Source organism: Antennarius striatus, chromosome 23, assembly GCF_040054535.1.
Source record: "Antennarius striatus isolate MH-2024 chromosome 23, ASM4005453v1, whole genome shotgun sequence".
Lineage (NCBI taxonomy): Eukaryota > Metazoa > Chordata > Actinopteri > Lophiiformes > Antennariidae > Antennarius > Antennarius striatus.
Genome location: NC_090798.1, coordinates 8752787 through 8773280, shown reverse-complemented (window position 1 = coordinate 8773280; position 20494 = coordinate 8752787). Strand labels below are relative to the sequence as shown.

The window sequence follows — 20494 nt, the reverse complement described above, 5'->3', positions numbered from 1 at the left end:
TGTCTATCAGGAGACAAAGTACCCATTTGTTTTTTCAATTTTCCCTCGTGTTTAATAAAAACAAAATTACATGCACTGACATAAAAATAACTGGTTGACAAACAAGTTGACGTCCTCTGTCGTCTGTCTGTATGGACGATCTTTGTACAAAGTTCTCCAGATGTAGTCTTGAGTGGTCCGTCTTGTCTGTGACGATCTGCGTTCCCCTCGCATCAGCAGCAGCCCCGCCTCGAGCCGCGCGGCTCGACGCTCGTGCTCTGTCCTGAGCTGAAACTCACATCTGGCTGTCAGCCGGGATCGTGGCGCGTCTGTCCATGTAGCACCGGGGAATGGTCACATTTAAAGAAAGACAAACCAAGTGGATTTTAACCGTTGAGGGCCGCCATGTGCGAGGTGCGAAAATTCACCAAGCGGCTCAGCAAGCCCGGGACAGCGGCCGAAGTGAGGCAGAGCGTGTCGGAGGCTGTGAGAAGCACCGCGGCGCTGGTAGTGAGTTCAGCTAACGGTTCATGTGACTAGCTTGTTAGCTCTCATTTATGTTCTCTGTGGGGCGAGTATTTTTTTCTTAATTTCACATTGTTACGCTTATTTGTTGTCCTTCAGACGTTGTTGTGTCCTCCCGTCCAACCAGCCTTAACGTTCCAGCCTTAAACCCGAAATGAAGCGGCTCCGGAAACCCTGACGCAAATTAACAGTGTTGCTACGTTTTACCATGTTATTCTGGAATGGGCTGTTTGTCAAAATTGCTCTTATTGCAAGGTAGCATGACATTATCCACAGGACTAAGATCATCGTTTTCGGTCTGCCGTGGCTCCTTTTGTGTGCTGGAGGATGAGGAGCAGTGCCAGCTGGACGGCTGCAGCATGGCTTCCTTGTTCCTGGTTCTGAAATGTGTCTGAGTCTCCTTTATCTACAGGGATGGACCCACTGAGCAATAGTCAGTTCATTAGACAGATAGAGAGAAAAAGGAGTTGTACTTTTTACGTATATATTTTTCCGAAAGGAAAAGAAGAATTACACCCCCAGGTGGGCTCACAGGGAAATCGTCCTCAGTATTTGATGAAGATGACATGATTTTAGATGATATCCTGATAAATAATAGTGAAAATATTGGCTCGTTACCTTGTCGCTTGCTTTATCAGTATTGATATGGATTCACCTCAATGTCTATGGTTGTGTCACTTCCGCTGTCATGGCGCACCCCATAACTTATGATAAATTTCATTTTTCTAAGTCCCCATTAAAAAATAAAAATGCCACCAAACTTTTTTTTTACTTTTATACTTCAAATACAGACCTGGTTCATGTTGAATTTACTGTCTCTTTAATCTATTGACTCAGTTTTTGGATCTGCTGCAAATCAGTTGCCTCCATCTAACCTGGTCTTCTGCATCCTCTTCTCGCACACCAACTACCTTCATGTCCTCTTTCACTACATCCATAAACCTCCTCTTTGGTCTTCCACTAGGCCTCCTGCCTGGCAGTTCAAAACTCAGCATCCTTCTACTAATATAGTGTTACCAACTGGCTCAAGGCCGGCAACAAAAGGGAGGCCACACACAGATATAGCGGTCAAAGTTAGCTTTATTTAACTAAAACAAATGAGCAAAAGTAAATTACTGATGGCATGTGTATGTATGAAGGGTATCAGTCATGTTGGGAATGTATGGATGAGTGAATCATGGTGTAAAGTGTGTTGTAAGGTTGTACCTGTGGAGGTATGGAAGTGTTTAGGAGAGTTGGCAGTAGTTTCTGAATGGGTCGCTCAACAGGATCTTAGATAGTGAGAAGATGATTGAGGAATGGAGGAGAAGTATACTGGTGCCCATTTTCAGGAACAAGGGAGATGTGCAGAGTTTTGGCAACTACAGAGGAATAAAGCTGATGAGCCATACAATGAACTGGGCTTGCACTAGGAGCCAGTATGACTAAGCCACTGTGGCTCAGTGTAAAAGAATTGAGTAAGCCACAAAAAGCCACACTGTGTCCAAGACAGTGGCGCAGCGCGGACGACCAACGCTCGTCGCGGGGGGGATCCGGGGGGCCTCCCCCGGAAATTTTTGAGAAAATGGGGTTGTTGTCCTGCATTCTGAGGGCAAAATCTTCTGTTCAGTTTACCTACAAAAATACACTAAAGTCAACAATTCAAGCTGAACTATCTTTATTTCTGTCCTACTTTATGCAGGTATAAATGTAAGATTCAACCATTGAAAACTTCCATTCACTATGTGAAGATAGTCATACAAAATATTACTCAATGTTTACTTGTAAGTTTTACTTAGACTAGAAGACATTTTAACTTTGACCACCACCAACACCATTGGTATGCCATAGTTTATTTTATTTTTTTAAATTCAATAACATGATTTTTCATTTCAATTTAAAAAGGCATAAAAAATAGCAAGCGAGGTGAATACACATTTACATGCATCACTGTTTATTCCTGCCGGTCATAGGGATCAAAAGTGTAAGACTAAAAAAAAGTATTTTAATATCTTTCATTTACCTTCTGATCGGTCTGCCACCACTCCTACCCCCCTCAGCATTCACCATTTGCTGATTAGTATTTTTAAACAAATTCTACTGTATGACACTGGATTCTTAATTTATTTAGATCGATCGTCCACGCCTTGTCGTACACCAATTCACAGGTTTAGCTTGTAATAAAGAATCTTTGTTTTTCATTGGATGAGAGGCGGTTATGACCCGAGTGCATATTTAATGATCGGGAGCGTTCAGGTCACTTTGGCTATTTCCGTCGGCATGCAGAAATAGTGGCGCCTGAGGAAATAGCGGCGCTATTGAGCGGCGCCAGCGGAAATAGCGGCGCTAGTGAGCGGCGCCAGTGGAAATAGCGGCGCTAGCGGAAATAGCGGCGCTAGCGAGCGGCGCTAGCCAAAATAGTGGCGCTAGCGAGTGGCGCTAGCCGAAATAGGAGTATGCGCAGAGAGTGTATAAGTTGTTTGAAAATGTGGCGCAGACGGAAATGCGCCGACGGAAATAGCGGCACCAGCGAGAGAAAAAGTTTGATATGCTCGGGGCTTTTGCTAGTCCAAAAACGTACGTTTTAGCCTTTTTTCCCTAAAAATAAGAACGCCACTGTGGCTACACAAGCTAAAAATCTTGTAGCCAATCTGCAATTTACTTCGCCTATGGCGACGTGGCGGATGGCTAGTGCAAGCCCAGCATTGATTGAGCTGGTGTGTGTTTGGGCTGCACTCTACACACAGATGGAAGCTCTGAGTCGAATCAGTAATGGGACAGAGGAGCTGCGTCAAACCGACTGAGATGCGCGTGTGTGTGTGTGTGTGTGTGTGTACACCATTCATGTGTCATAAGCTCTTTGAGCAACTATGATAACACACCTGATGTGTGTATCAGACACAGACATTCAGGACTGGAGCTCTGCTGAAATCAACATCTTTATGATCGCCGTAGCCCGAAGCATACTGAGTCCTGAGTGATTTATGGTTCAGTGTTATTAGACTCGGATGGGTTAGGAAAGATTCCTGATGGTTTGCATCACACAGTTACACCCAGGTTCTTGTCTAAGTGTTTGCTCTGTTGCTCCATCAGAAACCAGGACTTGACAGCTTTCCTTCCGCTTCCTCTTTGGTTGTCCATGAAAGCAGAAACCTCTTTCTTTCTCCCTCCTCTTTTCTCTTTCTCTGCCTCTAACGTGATCAGTGTCACAGTTGAGCCATAGTGTGTTTCTGAACACTTGCCTCTCTCTTGCACATGACAGGAAGTAGAGCTGCTGGTGAGAGTAGAGATGAGGAACAGTCATTCATGACGCATTCACCAGCTGACTTGTAGATGTTGAGATTTCTGCTCCTTGGATTGCGGGCTGTCCACGAAGTGGTTAGTCTTTATGTGAAAAGTTGATGCAGAGTAATGTAGTATTAGTTGTTTTCACAATCATGTTTTTAGTTAGAAAATTTTCATTGTTATTAGTGGTTAAAAAAAAACTGCTGAAGGCAGTGTTCATGTGGAAAACACGCAAGACGTGCTCTGGTAGGAAAATGGCAGTGAGTGCCTAACCCCAACCCCATCCAGCTCATTTTATGGTTAGAGATCATAGAAAAGAGAGTTGCTTTATTAACCTCTGAACATCAGGATATTCAAGAAACCAAATGTTGCTCAAAATCCCAGCAACATGTTTAAATTCTAATTAAGATCAATGCATAGCAGATACTGTGAATACTGGACATCAGAGACCCTGATACAAAACCTCTTAACCCATTCCTCCCCAACAACCATCTGGGGTTGGTTGTTGGGGAGGAACAACAACCAACCTCAATGTGCCTTGAGACAGTTATTAAAAGTAACTTACCAGATTTTATTGTTAAGCTTCAAATATTATTTTCCCTTCACATGACAGCATTTAATCAACATATAATTTCAGCAAAATAATGTTTCTCAAGTTTGTATTGAAACACTGTAAATTTGTCAGCCAGTCCTGGATTTCACGTGTCTCACATTGGGTGGTCTCGCACTTGGGGTTGGGAATAATGTTGTCCACGAGGCTGGAAACCTGACCGCGTGTTGTTCTCTAACAATCTATCCAACTTTACCTGAAATATCTCCACATTATTTGTCATGAAACCTTCAAATTCTGTGCTACCCGTGGAATCAACTACACACGACTTGATTAACACACCTGAAGTCAGGATTCAACTACATAAACATCTTGTTTACCACGTTTGTAGTTGGGCTTGGCCTCTAGAGCAATGTGAATTGTCACGCCTGCAGGCTGGATTAGGGAGGAACAAGTTAAATCCCCTGAACACAAAGCAACAGTCAAAGAAAGCAGTGGAGATTATTATTAGGATCCAGGATTTAAAACTTCAGCAATCTGGAGATTATATCCATACATTAAGTAAAACATCTCAAAGACTTCAAAGCAAATACAGTGCGCCCTAGCACATTCGTGCATCAATGCTCACGGTTTAACATTATCACGGATTTTTGGTAGGCAGTCAAGTGATACCATATGTGCCTTCTATTGGCTGGCGGCATCCGGAAGTGCGCTATGTTCCGTGAGTCTTGGACACAAGGTGCTTTAAACAGTCAATAAGAGTGTGGGAAAAGGTAATACAGATAGAAGGTGGTTTAATATCAGTATGAGGAGGGTTCATAAGTGTTTAAATTACTGTAAATTATAAGATAAATAGTTCTTTGTTCTATGGCAGAATTCTTTGATCGCGTGTGGTTCCTGGAACGCATTACCCGCGAGGACCAAGGGCGCACTGTAAATGCAAATGTGATAGAAGAAAGACTGCAGAAGGGAAGATTGACCAGCAACTAGACATAATTGTCTTATTGCCAAAGCTTATTGGCTAAGCTATTCATCACCATCAGCTTAGCCTCAGCTTAAACAGGCCCTTTTTTGGAATTAATTCAGAATCTTCTTAAGTAGTTCAAGTTAATGCTGTGACCTAGTTGTGGAAGACCAGGCCTCTTGGAAATAAGAGGAAATATCATTCACTTCTCAGTGAAACTGAAATCATGAAGCTATGGTGTTTATCTAGAACAGCTAGTTGACATGCTGACATTCATTCATTTATTTTCATGTACCGCCGCTGTATCCGCCGTAGCAGGTCACAGGGAGCTGGTGGCATAGGGCGTGAGACACTCCGGGCACGACGCCAGTGCACCGTGGAGCCACATACAAAGACATACAAACACGCACGCACACACACACTCACTCCTATGGGCAATTTGGGACAGGCCAATCAACCTGAAGTTCATGCTTTTGGAGGTGGGAGGAAGCTGGAGAAACCGGAGAGAACCCACGCAGACACAGGGAGAGCATGCAAACTCCGTACAAAACGGAACTCGAACCCGGACCGGTCGTGTTGTGAGTCGACAGAGCTTACCACTGCGCCACCGTGCCGCCCGACATGCTGACATATGTTTTTTTATTTTTTTCATGTCAATTGGATGATTTTTTTTTCGTAAACTTTTATTTTACATTTTTGTTAAGAATGTATGTGAGTTCTTGTTTACGGCGTTCAAGAATGAATGGAGCTCACCATAGATATAGAAAAGACAATATGACCAGAGAATTGTATCAAAAATAAAGTTTATGTTAATTAATCTCTCTTCTCTCAGGAGCAGCCAAAGATCATTGAACCACTGGACTACGAGGCTGTGGTGTTTCAGAGGAAAGCCCAGATCCACAGTGACCCCCAACGGGACCTGCTTATCTGCCCGGTTGATGATGTCTCTGTGAGTCCCCTGTTTGCTGTGTCCTTTGCTGTTATTTGCTGCGATATACTGTATACTGGTAGATCAGGTTTCACCATTATGGCACACCATCTTTCATTAAATAATTTTGCATGACTGAACTCTAATTTCATTTTCATAATGAGAATAATACCATTAAATCTACCATGAGCTACAATTAATAATGAAAAAGTATCAATATGAATGAATAATAATAATAATAGATCCCGAAGGAAATTCAGAAATTTCGAAGAAAAGTCAGAATTATAATATAATTAATAATTACAAAGGTCAGATAGAATTTTGTTTGAGCTTAAACCAGCATAATTCAGTTAAAGCCAGTGTTTGACAGGTGTATTTGGAGGAGAGATAGCAACAAGCTTGTAAGCAGGAGTATACTGTAGATTAGATCAGATACCCTGATGCTATCGTCTGGAGTGGCAGAGAAGTATGTTAGAGCGGTGCAGGACATGTATGAGGACTGTAAGACAATGGTGAGGTGTGCTGTTGGTGTGACAGAGGAGTTCAAGGTGGAGGTGGGACTGCATCAGGGTTCAGCTCTGAGCCCCTTCTTGTTTGCTATGGTGATGGACAGGCTGACAGACGAGGTTAGACAAGAATCTCCATGTACCATGATGTTTGCAGATGACATTGTGATATGCAGTGAGAGCAGAGAACAGGCGGAGGATAAGCTAGAGAGGTGGAGGTTTGTCCTGGAAAGGAGAGGAATGAAGGTAAGTAAGACAGGGTACTTGTGTGTGAATGAGAGAGACCCAAGTGGAAGAGTGAGATTACAGGGAGAATAGATCAAGAAGGTGGAGGATTTTAAGTGCTTAGGATCAACAGTCCAGAGCAATGGAGAGTGTGGAAAAGAGGTGAAGAAGCGTGTACAGGCAGGATGGAACAGGTGGAGAAAAGTGTCAGGTGTGATGTGTGACAAGAGTTTCAGCTAAAATGAAAGGAAAGGTGTACAAAACTATGGTGAGACAAGCGATGTTTTCTGGTCTAGAGACAATGTCATTGAGGAAAAGACAGGAGACAGAGCTGGAGGTAGCAGAGATGAAGATGCTGAGGTTCTCTTTGGGAGTGACCAGGAAGGATAGGATCAGGAATGAGTACATCAGAGGGACAATACATGTTAGAGGTTTTGGGGATAAAGTCAGAGAGGCCAGACTGACATGGTTTGGATTTGTCCAGAGGAGAGATAGTGAATATATCGGTAGAAGGATGCTGAGTTTTGAACTGCCAGGCAGGAGGCCTAGAGGAGGAAGACCAAAGAGGAGGTTTATGGATGTAGTGAAAGAATACATGAAGGAAGTTGGTGTGAGAGAAGAGTATTCAGAAGACATGGTTAGATGTAGGCAATTGATTCGCTGTGGCGACCCCTGAAGGGAAAAGCCGAAAGGCAAAGAAGAAGATTTGTTGATGTGTTGTGTTTGATTGGCTGACATGTTGAAAAACGTGAGAAAAGGGTTCACAGGGTCCAGATTTTGAGTCCACATCACTCGTGCTCTCCTGCGGAATGTGGTCAAACAATAATGCTGCTGAAACATAAGATATGGTTGATTTGGGCCTGAACTTTACTTCTTAGTACTGCTTCTGCGTTTTTGGAGATTTGTTTTATCCCATCTTAAAAGGCCTATTTTTAAAAAAATGATTTTAGACATGAACATAATCTTCTCTCTCAAATTTAGCAGAACTGGGGATGTTGCATGTCAATTGACTTTATTCACCAGGTTATGTGTGAATTGAGACAAGGCGCAGAAGTGACTTAGCCTTCCCCCATGTTCCATGTATTTCACAATGAGAATTTAGAAGACTCAAAGAAATTTTCTGTGCATCAGACCACAGGTCATGAGTTATGAGTTATGGCCCATTCCTGCCTCTGTAAGTGACTTAAGTGACTACTCTCAGCTTTTAATAAAGTGCTGCTTCATAGAAGATTGGGACTTTAACTTGAAGCTGGAGGTCTTCTTACATCACTTTGGGGTCTGAGGAGAGAGAGAAGTAACTGGTCTTGCCGTTTTATCAGTCAAATACAGGAGAGATTGACTTTGGAGGTGGGTTGTGTGCAGCCCACTTGATAAGACGTGAATGGCACCTGTATATTCTGTAATAATTTTCCATTGACTGGACAACTAATACTAAATATGGGTGGCAGAAGCTACACACTAATATGGCAGTTGTGAAGTAGTTTCTTGGCACAAAATAGAATGTAGATGTGTTTTCGAAGCAAAATGCAACCATTGTGGACAGGAGAGTGAATGGAGGAAGGGCTATCATTGCATGGAAAATGACCACCATCCTAGTAGACCCTCCATTCAATACAATGAACATATTGTTCAAATGGACATGTTGTAATTAAGTTACTGCAGGCCTCCGTCATTAGGTTTGTTGCCTGGATTGTAGTAATTACTCTAGCTCCTTTTTTGTGGATTTGTTTCAGATTGCATAAAATTAGTGAAGGTCCAAAGCCCAGATACATAGAAACGGTGTAGGAAGGTTATCTGACAAGAACTTTTATCTATTCAATTATCCACATCACATGTATGATAATATAACATATTGATCGAGGCCCGAGTTAACAACAAACACCACTGGCGCTCTTAGCCAACATGCTGTCAATGCTACTGAAGACTGCAGGAGGAGGAGGAAGGCAAGTCAATAGACAGGAGAAGAGGAAGAATAGGAAAGTTGAGGTGGGCGAAGGGACTCTTCACATTGGTAGCATGGATTGTTAAGAGAGAGCTGACTGATATCATGAAAAGAAGGATTGTAGATGTAGTGTGTGTGCAGAAAGAAAGCAAAGGAACGTCAGGGTTTAAGCCTTGCTATAATGGAACAGAAAACAAGAGAAATTGGGTGGGAATTGCACTGAAGAAATATTGTGTTTCAGACATGTTTTAGTCTTTGAGAGGTAAAGGGAGTTTTAGATATTCAGATGAATATGACACTGCAGTTAAATGGTGTTGTAGTGAATATGGTCAAAGCATTTGTTCTCCATGTTGGATTTGAGATAGCTGAGAAACAAGAATTTCTTACTGAGCTGAATGAAGTGGTGCAGTGTGTTCCTGAGGAAAAGAGTCCTGATTGGAGCAGACTTTCCTTTGGCTGTTTAGACAATCTATTTCAGGAAGAGAGAGGAACACAATGATCTACAAGAGTAGAGGAAAGTGTACACGAGAGGACTACATTTTATGCAGGAGGTGTAGTCTGAAAGACATAAGTGAATGCAAAGTGATGGTAGGGAAGGGTGTCACTAGGCAACATCAGATGGTATTCTGTAGAATGACTTGGGAGGTCAAGAACAGGAAGCAAGTGAAAACAATGGCAAAAATCAAGTGGTGAAAGTGGCAAAAGAAAGGTTGTTTTGTTGAGTTTAGGAACGATTGAAGGAAGAAGGCTAAGAGTTCAGGGCGAGCTGCCACAAGACCACTGCAATGATTGGTAGGGTGACAGCTAGGAATGTACTTGAAATATTTTTATTGGTAAAAATAATTGTGATAACTCACAATTTAATTCAATAAATAAATTAATGTAATGTATAGAATAAAAATCTGGTGTGTTGCGCAATAACTTAAAGTAAGAGTTCATATGCAGTCAGGATCATTTAAGTCTACTTAGTTAAACGGTCACATTTTTGGGACAGATGTTGTGTTTTGGTGATCTAATCTTCCAAAATTAGCTGAAGCACTTACTCTGCTCTTAGATGTTTTACTTATAAATATGTTATAAATATATACAGTATTAGCCCTGGGGCTGAAACAAAGAAAGAACAATCAAAAACATTTCAAGGATTTTCAATTTACATGTTTGTTTTTCCATCTTTTGTGTGTCTCATTTTGTTTGAGCAGGAGTCCCAGATCTCCCGGCAGAGGAGGACTGCCTTTATTTCAGTGCCTCAGAATGCTGAGCAGGAAGCCAGGAGTCTGTTTGCCAAAGAGGTACCAAAGCAAAGCGGTGCTTTAGTTCATTTTATATCGTATTTAATCCCCTAACAGCCTGATAACATTGTTAATGTCTATTGTTAGTGTTGCAAGCATAAATAAAAAATAGTTTAAGAAACATCCCAGTAATACACTTTTAATTCCTTATTTTAATTTGGAATCTGCTGAATAAACATAGAAATGAAGAACAGGAAAGTCTAAATTAAACTGTTAACAAACTTCGAAGGATGCTTTGTGTGTAGTACACAAGAATTTGGTGATACAACACATATGCTTACTGCCTGTGGGTCTGAGAGGACTGTAATTTCATGTGTGCTGTATGTCGTGCATGTATGGCACATTTGACAATAAAGTTGACTATCACTATGAGTACAGTATTTTCTGCACTATAAGGCGCACTAGATTATAATGCAAACCTTTAATGAACTGCACATTTCATAATTCATTTCATATATAAGTCGCACTGGATTATAAGGCGCATATAATAAAAAATTTAAAATCCATTTGAAAAACTAGTGGCTGTAGTTGCACTATCCGTCCACTAGATAGAGCATTCATGACTGTACCTTTAAAGGGACAGTAAAGTTAATTTTAAGTGACATGTTATTCATCATGAAGAATAGAAGAATAAATACATTTTATATGTGTAGCATCATCCCTTTGGTCAGAAAACCTTAAAATCTACGCTGCAGCAGCTTCCGTATTCAGTGGTCACGTGGGCGTCATAAGTCACTGGTGCCCAACATAGCTTGGCAGCCATAAGAAACAATGCAATCCACGTCACGATTAACTCCAAAAATATCATGGTTACCTGCGCGGTGATTGGTTGTGTCAACAGAACATCAAGAAAACACAAAGACAAGGAGCTATCGTTCTTTTGAATACCTTCCGGGAAGCTAGGAAGGAGATGGAACGCAGGGATAAACCGGGTCAATATGACCAAGGACCCTTCCTTGAGTGATCACCGTATCGTGGTGGAGGGGTTTGTGTGTCCCAATGATCCTAGGAGCTAAGTTGTCTGGGGCTTTCTGCCCCTGGTAGGGTCACCCATGGCAAACAGGTCCTAGGTGAGGGACCAGACATGATGAAAAACATTGGAACACGTTTTCCCTTGCCCGGATGCGGGTCACCGGGGCCCCCCTCTGGAGCCAGGCCTGGAGGTGGGGCTCGAAGGCGAGCGCCTGGTGGCCGGGCCTACAACCCATGGGGCCCGGTTGGGCGCAGCCCGAAAGGACAACGTGGGTCCCTCTTCCCATGGGCTCACCACCTGTGGGAGGGGCCATAGGGGTCGGGTGCATTGTGAGCTGGGCGGTGGCCGAAGGCAGGGACCTTGGCGATCCGATCCCCGGCTACAGAAGCTGGCTCTTGGGACGTGGAATGTCACCTCTCTGGCAGGGAAGGAGCCTGAGCTGGTGTGTGAGGTCGAGAAGTTCCGACTAGATATAGTCGGGCTCACCTCCACACACAGCTTGGGCTCTGGTACCAGTCCTCTCCAGAGGGGTTGGACTCTCTTCCACTCTGGAGTTGCCCACGGCGAGAGATGCCGAGCAGGTGTGGGTATACTTATAGCCCCCCGGCTTGGCGCCTGTACATTGGGGTTCACCCCGGTGGACGAGAGGGTAGCCTCCCTCCACCTTCGGGTGGGGGGCCGGGTCCTGACTGTTGTTTGTGTGTATGCACCAAACAGCAGTTCAGAGTACCCGCCCTTTTTGGAGTCCTTGGAGGGGGTGCTGGAGAGTGCTCCCACTGGGGACTCGATTGTTCTGCTGGGGGACTTCAATGCTCACGTGGGCAATGACAGTGAGACCTGGAAGGGTGTGACTGGGAGGAACGGCCCCCCCGATCAGAACCCGAGTGGTGTTCAGTTATTGGACTTCTGTGCTTGTCACGGACTGTCCATAACGAACACCATGTTCAGACATAAGGGTGTCCATATGTGCACTTGGCACCAGGACGTCCTAGGCAAAAATAAACAATATAAATATGAATAGGTCCTGATCCTTATGCATTCGTAAATACAAGACATAAAAACTAGAGGTGTTATTAATTCCACACAGTCCACAAGTAACAATTGGCCGCTAGCTAAATGCTAACATAATGTGGAACATCCCATTGACGTGCTAGCGCGTTAGCATCGGTAGCGCAATTAACTTTTCCATAAACACAGTAAACCAAAACGGGACATTATAACTAGCTGCCATTTGTTACTGTTGGACTTGGAATTAATATTCTAAGGAACGATAGGCCCTTGTCTTTGTGTTTCTGTTGAAACTTCCACTCACCGCGCAGGTAACCATGATATTTTTGGAGTTAATCGTGTAGTGGATTGTATTGTTTCTTGTGGCTGCCAAGCCTGTTGGGCGCCAGTGACATATGACACCCTCGTGACCACTGAATGCGGAAGCTGCTGCAGCGCAGATTTTAAGGTTTTCTTACCAAAGGGATGATGCTATACATATAAAATGTATTTTTTTTCTTTTTTTCATAATGATGAATAACATACAGTATATGTCACTTAAAATTAACTTTACTGTCCCTTTAATCAACTGTGAACGGCCACTATTGTTATGTCAATGAGGCCATTCTGAGCCTCATCAAGGCAATCTGATCACTTGATCACTTTGCCATCTTAGAAAGAAGTCAACACGCATGGGTTTTTCCCTTAGTTGCTGAGATTTACTCAAAAAAGTACTACAAAATACTGTAGTAAAAAATTATCTGAAAACATAGTCAAATTAGTCCAAAAACATGCACCACAGGTAAATTGGTCAGCCTAAATTGCCCGTAGGTGTGAATGTGAGCATGAATGTGGCCAGGGCTCCCTTGCAAAAGAGATCTGTAATCTCAATGGGACTCACCTTGATAAATAAAGGTTAATAATAATAATAATTAGATTTTATTCCTATAGCTCTCAGTGACATGTAGTGAGGTTCACAGGGGTAAGAGCCAGACAAAGTGGCGTATTTGCCACTGTCGGCAAAATACGCCATATTAAAAAACCTGATATTAAAAACTGGTTAAATTTATTACAAGTGGACCACTCAGTTCCAACAGGGCGGATTATCTCTTGATCCGAAGTTCGCAGATATTTAAGCTCCGACGTTCGTCTTCGTTTATTAACTAAATATTGTTTCAGTCAATCGGTAGTCCAGTCGGAGGTGAGGTGCAGCTATTTGCTGCTGCACTGTGTGTCCTAAACAATTTTTAACCAGTTTTTAATGTCAGACCGCTAATTTACTGGCAAATGCGACGCTCTGTTTTACTCATAGAAATGACTTTAACGTTGGTGTCTCACCGAAGTGAATCTCACAGCACATCGCTGCCAGACAGAATACACATGCGCTCCCCCCAGTAACGTGTTTTTTCAGGTACCAACTACATTTGCAAATCAATTGCAGCACACCAGGCACCTTTGTCTAGCAGTGACTCAGCTCTTAAAATTTCAGAAAAGGCTGGAAGTTCAGCTTTGAGGGTCTTTCATTAACCTTTATGCCAGTTTCTCCGTGTGTTTCCGCAAACTAATAGAATGGACCGTCACTAGATTCCGGATTACAGCACTGACACTCTATAATAGCATTTATTAGACCAATTAAGTTTAAAGTGGGTTATTTCTGGCGCCACAGTAGTTGGCGCTGGAAATAGCTAAGATAAGTCAGTCAGACTTTATTAACAGAATTGTTGAAAATTCCCTGTTTTGCTATGTTATCGTACCCAGGCACTGGTGCTCTCCACAGGCTGCTCTGCTGTCAGACAGCAGGTCAGTGAGAGCCGGCACTTGGGTGACGCCCCTTGACTACTGTTGTCAGGGGGCGTAGTCTGGCTACAGTGCTTTGTGAGGGTGTTCTCTGGTGGCTAGTGTAACATGACTGCCGGCCAGACAGCTGGCTTTTTTTCAGTGATCTTGTTTTTAATCCACATACGTATAAGGCGCATCAGATTATAAGGCGCACTGCGGGTTTATGAGAAAATTATAGGCTTTCAGGTGCACCTTATAGTGCGGAAACTACTGTATATGCAGGGGCTGTGATTCAGTGCGATCTGATATTTAACACCACTGTAAGCAGAGCTTTATTTTTCTGTTTGCCTGTGTTAGTTGTGTTTACTTCTTTCGCTTACTGTTTCCTGTCTGAGTTGTCTGTGTTAAATTGTGCCAAATGGCAGCAGTTAGACTGAAACACAGTGAACTGTAAGTGGAAGAGTTTAACATAACACAAATATGTATTTTTTGAGGATTCATAAAACAAAGTTATTTGAGCATAGTTGTGTTTTCTTATGCCCCACATGAGCCTAATTGATCTGGCCACTATAAACTAATGTAGCATTGATGATGTATCACACTAGCTACACTCTTCTGGCTAAAACTGGATATGCTCTGCTGCTTTGCTGCTCTCTGGTCTCATGACTGTGATGCATTGTGGGAACAGCATCACAGGGATGGTTGAAACCGAGCCAGGCTTACTTCGCATCTGCTGAATGTAGATCCCTTCAGCTGATTTCATTTCTGCTTGTACTTTTAAACTGCTAAATAAGTTACAGGATATAATCCAAAACATTTTATGTGTGATATCAAATCTAAATAACAGAATTTGTTGAAGACTTCTGATGATTTACAGACCTATTTTGAGTTTCTAAATGAGTTATAATGAGATGGAATCTGTTCTACATGAGTCTCAGTATGCAGTACAAACTGTAACTGGTTCTGGTTATTTTACTGGGCTTGCACTAGCCATTCGCCACTTCGCCATAGGCGAAGTAAATTCCAGTTTGGCTACAAGATTTTTAGACTGAGTAGCCACAGTGGCTTTCTTATTTTTACAGATAAAAGACTAAAACTTCATACTTTTTCGCTCGCCAGCGCCGCTCGCCAGTGCCTCTCACCAGCGCCGCTCGCCATCGCAGCTCACCAGCGCAGCTCACCAGCGTCGCTCGCCAGCGCCGCTATTTTCGCTAGCACCGCTATTTTCGCTAGCACCGCTATTTTCGCTAGCGCCGCTCTTTTCGCTAGTGCCGCTATTTCCGCTAGTGCCGCTATTTCCGCTAGCGCTGCTGTTTCCGCGGGCACCGCTATTTCCGCATGCCGACGGAATTTAGCCGAAGCATGCCGACGGAAATAGCTGAAGTGACCCGAACGCTCCCGATCATTAAAAATAGACTCAGGTTATGACCTCCTCTCGTCCAATGAAAAACAAAAAGATTCTTTTTTATAAGCTAAAACTGCAAATTGGTGTACGACAAGGCGAGGACGATCGATTGAAAGAAAATGAGAATAGAGTGTTTTATAGTAGATTTTGCTTTAAAATTCTAATTGAACAACAAATGGTGAATGTTGAGAGGGGGTAGGAGTTGTGACAGACCGATCAGAAGGTAAATGAAAGATATTATCAATACTTTTTGTAGTCTTAGACTTTTGATCTCTATGACCGGCAGGAATAACCAGCGATGCATGTAAATGTGTATTCACCTCGCTTGCTATTTTATATGCCATTTTAAATTGAAATGAAAAATCATGTTATCGAATTAAAAAAAAAATTACACTATGGCATACCAATGGTGTTGTCTAAGTCAAAGTTAAAATGTATTCTAGTCCAAGTAAAACTTACAAGTAAAAATTGAGTAATATTTTGTATGACTGTATCTTCACATAGTGAATGCAAGTTTTCAATTGTTGAATCTCACATTTATACCTGCATAAAGTAGGATAGAAATAAAGATAGTTAAGCTTGAACTGTTGACTTTAGTGTATTTTTGTAGGTAAACTGAACAGAAGATTTTGCCCTCAGAATGCACCAGAATGCAGGAAAAAAAACCCCATTTTCTAAAAAATTTTCCGGGGGGGGGCCCGATCCACCATGTGGGGGGTTATCCCCCCACACCCCCCTATGACAAGTGCGGTTTTACACCCCCCAACAATTGAAAGCTTGCATTCACTATGTGAAGATACAGTCATACAAAATATTACTCAATGATTACTTGTAAGTTTTACTTGAATTACAAGACATTTTAACTTTGACTTAGACACTTTGATTTTAATAAATTTGATTCTTGGTATTAGTCAATGTTTATTTGTAAGTTTTACTTGCTATTACAGCAAACCGCTCTCTTAGACACAGAATGTGGCTTTTTGTGGCTTACTCAATTCTTTTACACTTAACCACAGGGGCTTAGTCATACTACCTCCTAGTGCAAGCCCAGATTTTGCCAGTATAGTATGCATGCTGCATTTAAGAATGTGTGCTACCTCTAATCCAGCTTTCCATGTTGACCCTTTTAACAGTGCATCAAGATGTACAACACTGACTGGAGTGTCATCAACTACAAATATGAGGATTACTCTGGTGACTTCCGCATGTTGCCAAGGTAAGACGCTCAACAGACTGCTGAAGGTACATTAACTAAAACACATTTACATGCAGAGTTAGATGATATAAGGTTGAATTCATGATCAATGTGAGACCTTGCAATGGCTATCAGCTGATTTACAGCTCCAGCTGAGTTCTGTCTACTGTGCGTGACGCCTGTTGTAGTTGGTTACAGCTAACTATGAGATTAACTATCAGGTGAGGAGTTAGCATTGTCTAGCAGTCCATGTGCTGTACATGTTTTGAGTTTATAAACTCCTTTTTGGTCGCCAACAGTTTTATCCTTTTGTGTGTGCGTCTGTGTGTGTCCATTAAGTCATATTTCTGGATTTTTGTGCGTATGTTGCATGGATTTTCTACTGAAACATCGTATAAGCTCAAATCTAAAAGCAAGTCTTTTATCATGAGGTCTGAGGTCACCAACTGTTGCTCCTTCAGTCTGCTTGACCTGTTTATATTTATAGTCAGATTAACATTTAGAGCTGAACTGCATCCAGTGTCATAGTATTTCCATTCATAGCCATGACATGTAATTTGCTGTGTTGCCACCTTAAGGTCACCCAAACTCCTTTGTCAGCCTTGTTACATGCAATAAAGCTGAATTAATCTTCCTTCATGATTTTTATTGCACCATCCTTCAAACCAAACATTTTTTGGTGGACATTTTTGAAACAGAACACTAAGAAGGCCACAGAACAAGAAGAGAAGTTAAACGCAACAGGGACCAAGCTCGCAAAACCTTTATTAACTAAAACACCTCATGCTAAGCAATCAAGACTGCGAAGGTCAGGTGACTGTTGTAGGGGTTGCAGAACAAAGAATAGAGATGGAAAGATGCCCTACTGAGCTCAAGACCACCGACCGGTCGCTCTTACCTCCCACGTAATGAAGACCCTAGAGCGACTGGTCCTGGAGCTCATGCGTCCACAGGTTCAGAGTACAATGGACCCTCTCCAGTTTGCCTATCAGGCCAAGGTTGGGGTTGACGACGCTGTCTTGTACCTCCTCCACCGTGTGCTCTCCTACCTGGACACCGGAGGCTGTGCCGTCAGGGTGCTCTTCTTTGACTTTTCGAGCGCCCTCAACACCATCCAGCCCCGGTTCCTACAGGACAAACTAACCTCCAAGGCTGTGGACCCCTACCTTGTGAGCTGGATAACGGACTGCCTAACGGACAGACCCCAGTACGTCCGTATGGGGGACTGTTTTTCTTCTTCACCCTCTACACATCGGACTTCAAGCACAACACGGGATACATGCCACATACAGAAGTACTCCGATGACACTGCGATTGTGGCATGTATCTGGGAGGGTGATGAGGGGGAGTACAGGGCACTGGTGGCTGACTTCGTGGAGTGGTACCAACAGAACCAGGTCCAGCTCAACGTCTCCAAGACGAAGGAGATGGTGCTGGATTTCCGGCGGGCACCTCCCTCTCCACAACCAGTGATCATCGAGGGCAGTGAGGTGGAGGTGGTAGGAAACTATAAGTACTTGGGACTGCATCTGGACAGCAGACTGGACTGGTCACTCAACTCGGACTGTGTGTACAAGAAGGGACAGAGCAGGATGTACTTCCTGAGGAGGCTGGCCTCCTTAAACATCTGTCCTAAGCTCCTTCTCATGTTCTATCAGTCCGTAGTCTCCAGTGTGCTGTCATACGCCATTGTGTGTTGGGGTGGTGGGGCCAGGAAAAGAGATATGGACCGTCTTAATAGACTCATCCGCAGAGCAGGTTCAGTGGTCGGGCTGAGCCTGGGCTCTGTGGAGACAGTTCTGGGGAACAGGACCACGTCTAAATTCAGGGCCATCATGAACAACACCAGCCACCGCCTGCACACCACCTTCTCCCAGCAGAGGAGCACCTTCAGTGACAGACTGCTGTCACACAGCACCTCCACAGAGAGGCTGAGGTCCTCCTCCGTGCCCCGTGCCATCAGGGGGTACAATGATTCTCTCAGGAGGAGCGGGGGGGTGGGGGGGTTAAATGGATTTAATTTAATTTTATACTGTTTATATTTTAATTTTATACTGTTTATATTTTAATTTTATACTGTGTATATTTTAATTTTAATTTTTTAAGTATATGTACTGTTAATGCTACATGTGTCTGCTAGTGTAGTGTATGTCTTGTGGTATGTTCTGTTTTGCTTTTGTTTTTTTCTGGTGTTTGGCTGAGCTGTGGATATGTGCAATTTCCTGTGGGATTATTAAAGTATCTATCTATCTATCTCTCTATCTCTATCTCTATCTCTCTATCTAAGAGATAGCAGAGTTGTTGCAGGAAATGCACAGTGAAAATATGCAGATTAATTGAATCTTCTATTACTGTCATTTCACAGCAAAGGCCTTAAGGCTGAAAAGATGTCAGCTCAGGTTTTTGAGATCGACGAAGACACCAAAGACGAGGTGAGTCGAGGTGCCTCCGGTTAGATAGCAAACATTGATCGCTGCAGAGGTTGAATTATCTGCTATTGACTTCCTCCGTGGATAGATGTGTGCACACACTGCTCTTATAGTGACATACAATACATTACATTCAATTCAAGTCTGTTCAAATCACAAAAATAAGACATAAATTTGAGTCACTCAACCTACCTAGAAATGAAAGCGCGTAGAGGAGATGTGCATTGGCTTGGTAATTGTGCAAGAAGATTCCCTGTGACTTATGGTGTGTCTGTCCAGCCTTGGAGAGCAGGGCAGTAAAAGCAGCTGACTATTAACAGCCACACCGGTTTCACCTCAGGCTGGATGCAGATAAACTTAAAGAAAAGGTGTAATTGAATGAACATGAATGCTGCTCTGCTTACAGGGAGGAGGAAGTGGTGGCTCAATTTTCAAACCTCCCCCGACATTACATCCACAGGAGGAATTCCTGATGCAAACAGAATGTTTAAGGATGAAGTTAGCAGAAACACACAACATAACAATCATTGTATCTGTAGAGCTATAATTATAAATCAGTTATAATGCAGTCAGGGACGTTAGGCATCAGGTGACTGATATGATGGTGTCGTGATGGATATATGCGATGATGGCCAATGTCAGATGCTGTATGTTGTGTCGGCTGTTGGAAGGGAACAACCAGCCAATTTGATTACAGGAATAAGCTGGACGAAATAGGGATGTTGAAGCGCAGAGGTCAGAATGCTTTGTTGATGTGATTGGATCTGTTTCTGTTGTGCACACAGTTCTTTACACCCTGATGCTTTTGTTCACTCAGATGTCATGATATGCATGTCATGTTGCAGGCTTATGTTCATTTACTTAATCCTCTTTATATTACTAAAATATTCATGTGCATCCATTGTATGTGTTTGTATGAGACCTCAGTCCTTTTTAATGAATCTTGATGCTCTCTGCTATGGTGATGAGCAGTCCAATGACACCTATGAGTCACAAAAACTCCACTGAAGGAACTGAGGCTGAGTTACAATGAGAAAATTATGAAAAACCCCAGAAAGGCTCCAGATCAACTGATAAAGCTACCCTGTGAGCCACTGAAAGCTGAAAACTAAAAAGCACAGAATATAATCCTCTGCGAATGGCAGTTCCACAAATCAATGGTTGTATCATTGGATGGTACATAATACATAATACCAGACTATGATGATGGTGTAATGTTAACACAGGTACCGTAAATGCTGAGATACTGAGAAAACCAGAATAAGTACACTTGGTCTTCAGTTTAATTTCTGTACAAGAGCTCTGATCCTGCTTTAACATGAGTTTCTGTTTGAGCAGCGTCGTTCTTAATTGATTTATTTGTACCTGCCCAGGACTCTGCATCAATCTGCTCCCAGAGGGGAGGCATCCTAAAGCAGGGCTGGCTCCAGAAAGCCAACATCAACAGCAGCCTGTCTGTCTCCATGAAGGTGAGTCCCAACCAGACCTGCTTATTCATGCATCACAGCAGCTTTTCATGAAACAACAACAGCACAAACTCTGTGTTTGCTCCTC

At 42.8% G+C, this 20494-nt stretch overlaps 1 protein-coding gene across 6 annotated transcripts in view; it reads left to right on the top strand.

Annotated features, from left to right (window-relative positions):
- Nucleotides 1-237: 237 nt before the first annotated feature.
- The window catches only part of dock11 (dedicator of cytokinesis 11), a 90468-nt gene continuing 70211 nt past the window's right edge, over nt 238-20494 (top strand). For 4 of the 6 annotated variants that reach the window (XM_068308697.1, XM_068308696.1, XM_068308694.1 and 1 more), the window contains exons 1-6: nt 238-489; nt 6115-6231; nt 10083-10172; nt 16450-16532; nt 18877-18943; nt 20314-20409. In XM_068308697.1, coding sequence (XP_068164798.1) covers nt 385-489; nt 6115-6231; nt 10083-10172; nt 16450-16532; nt 18877-18943; nt 20314-20409 — 558 coding nt within the window. In that variant the 5' untranslated portion in view covers nt 238-384. The remainder of the gene's footprint in view (nt 490-6114; nt 6232-10082; nt 10173-16449; nt 16533-18876; nt 18944-20313; nt 20410-20494) is intronic. The other 2 variants (XM_068308698.1, XM_068308695.1) reach the window with 1 other exon arrangement.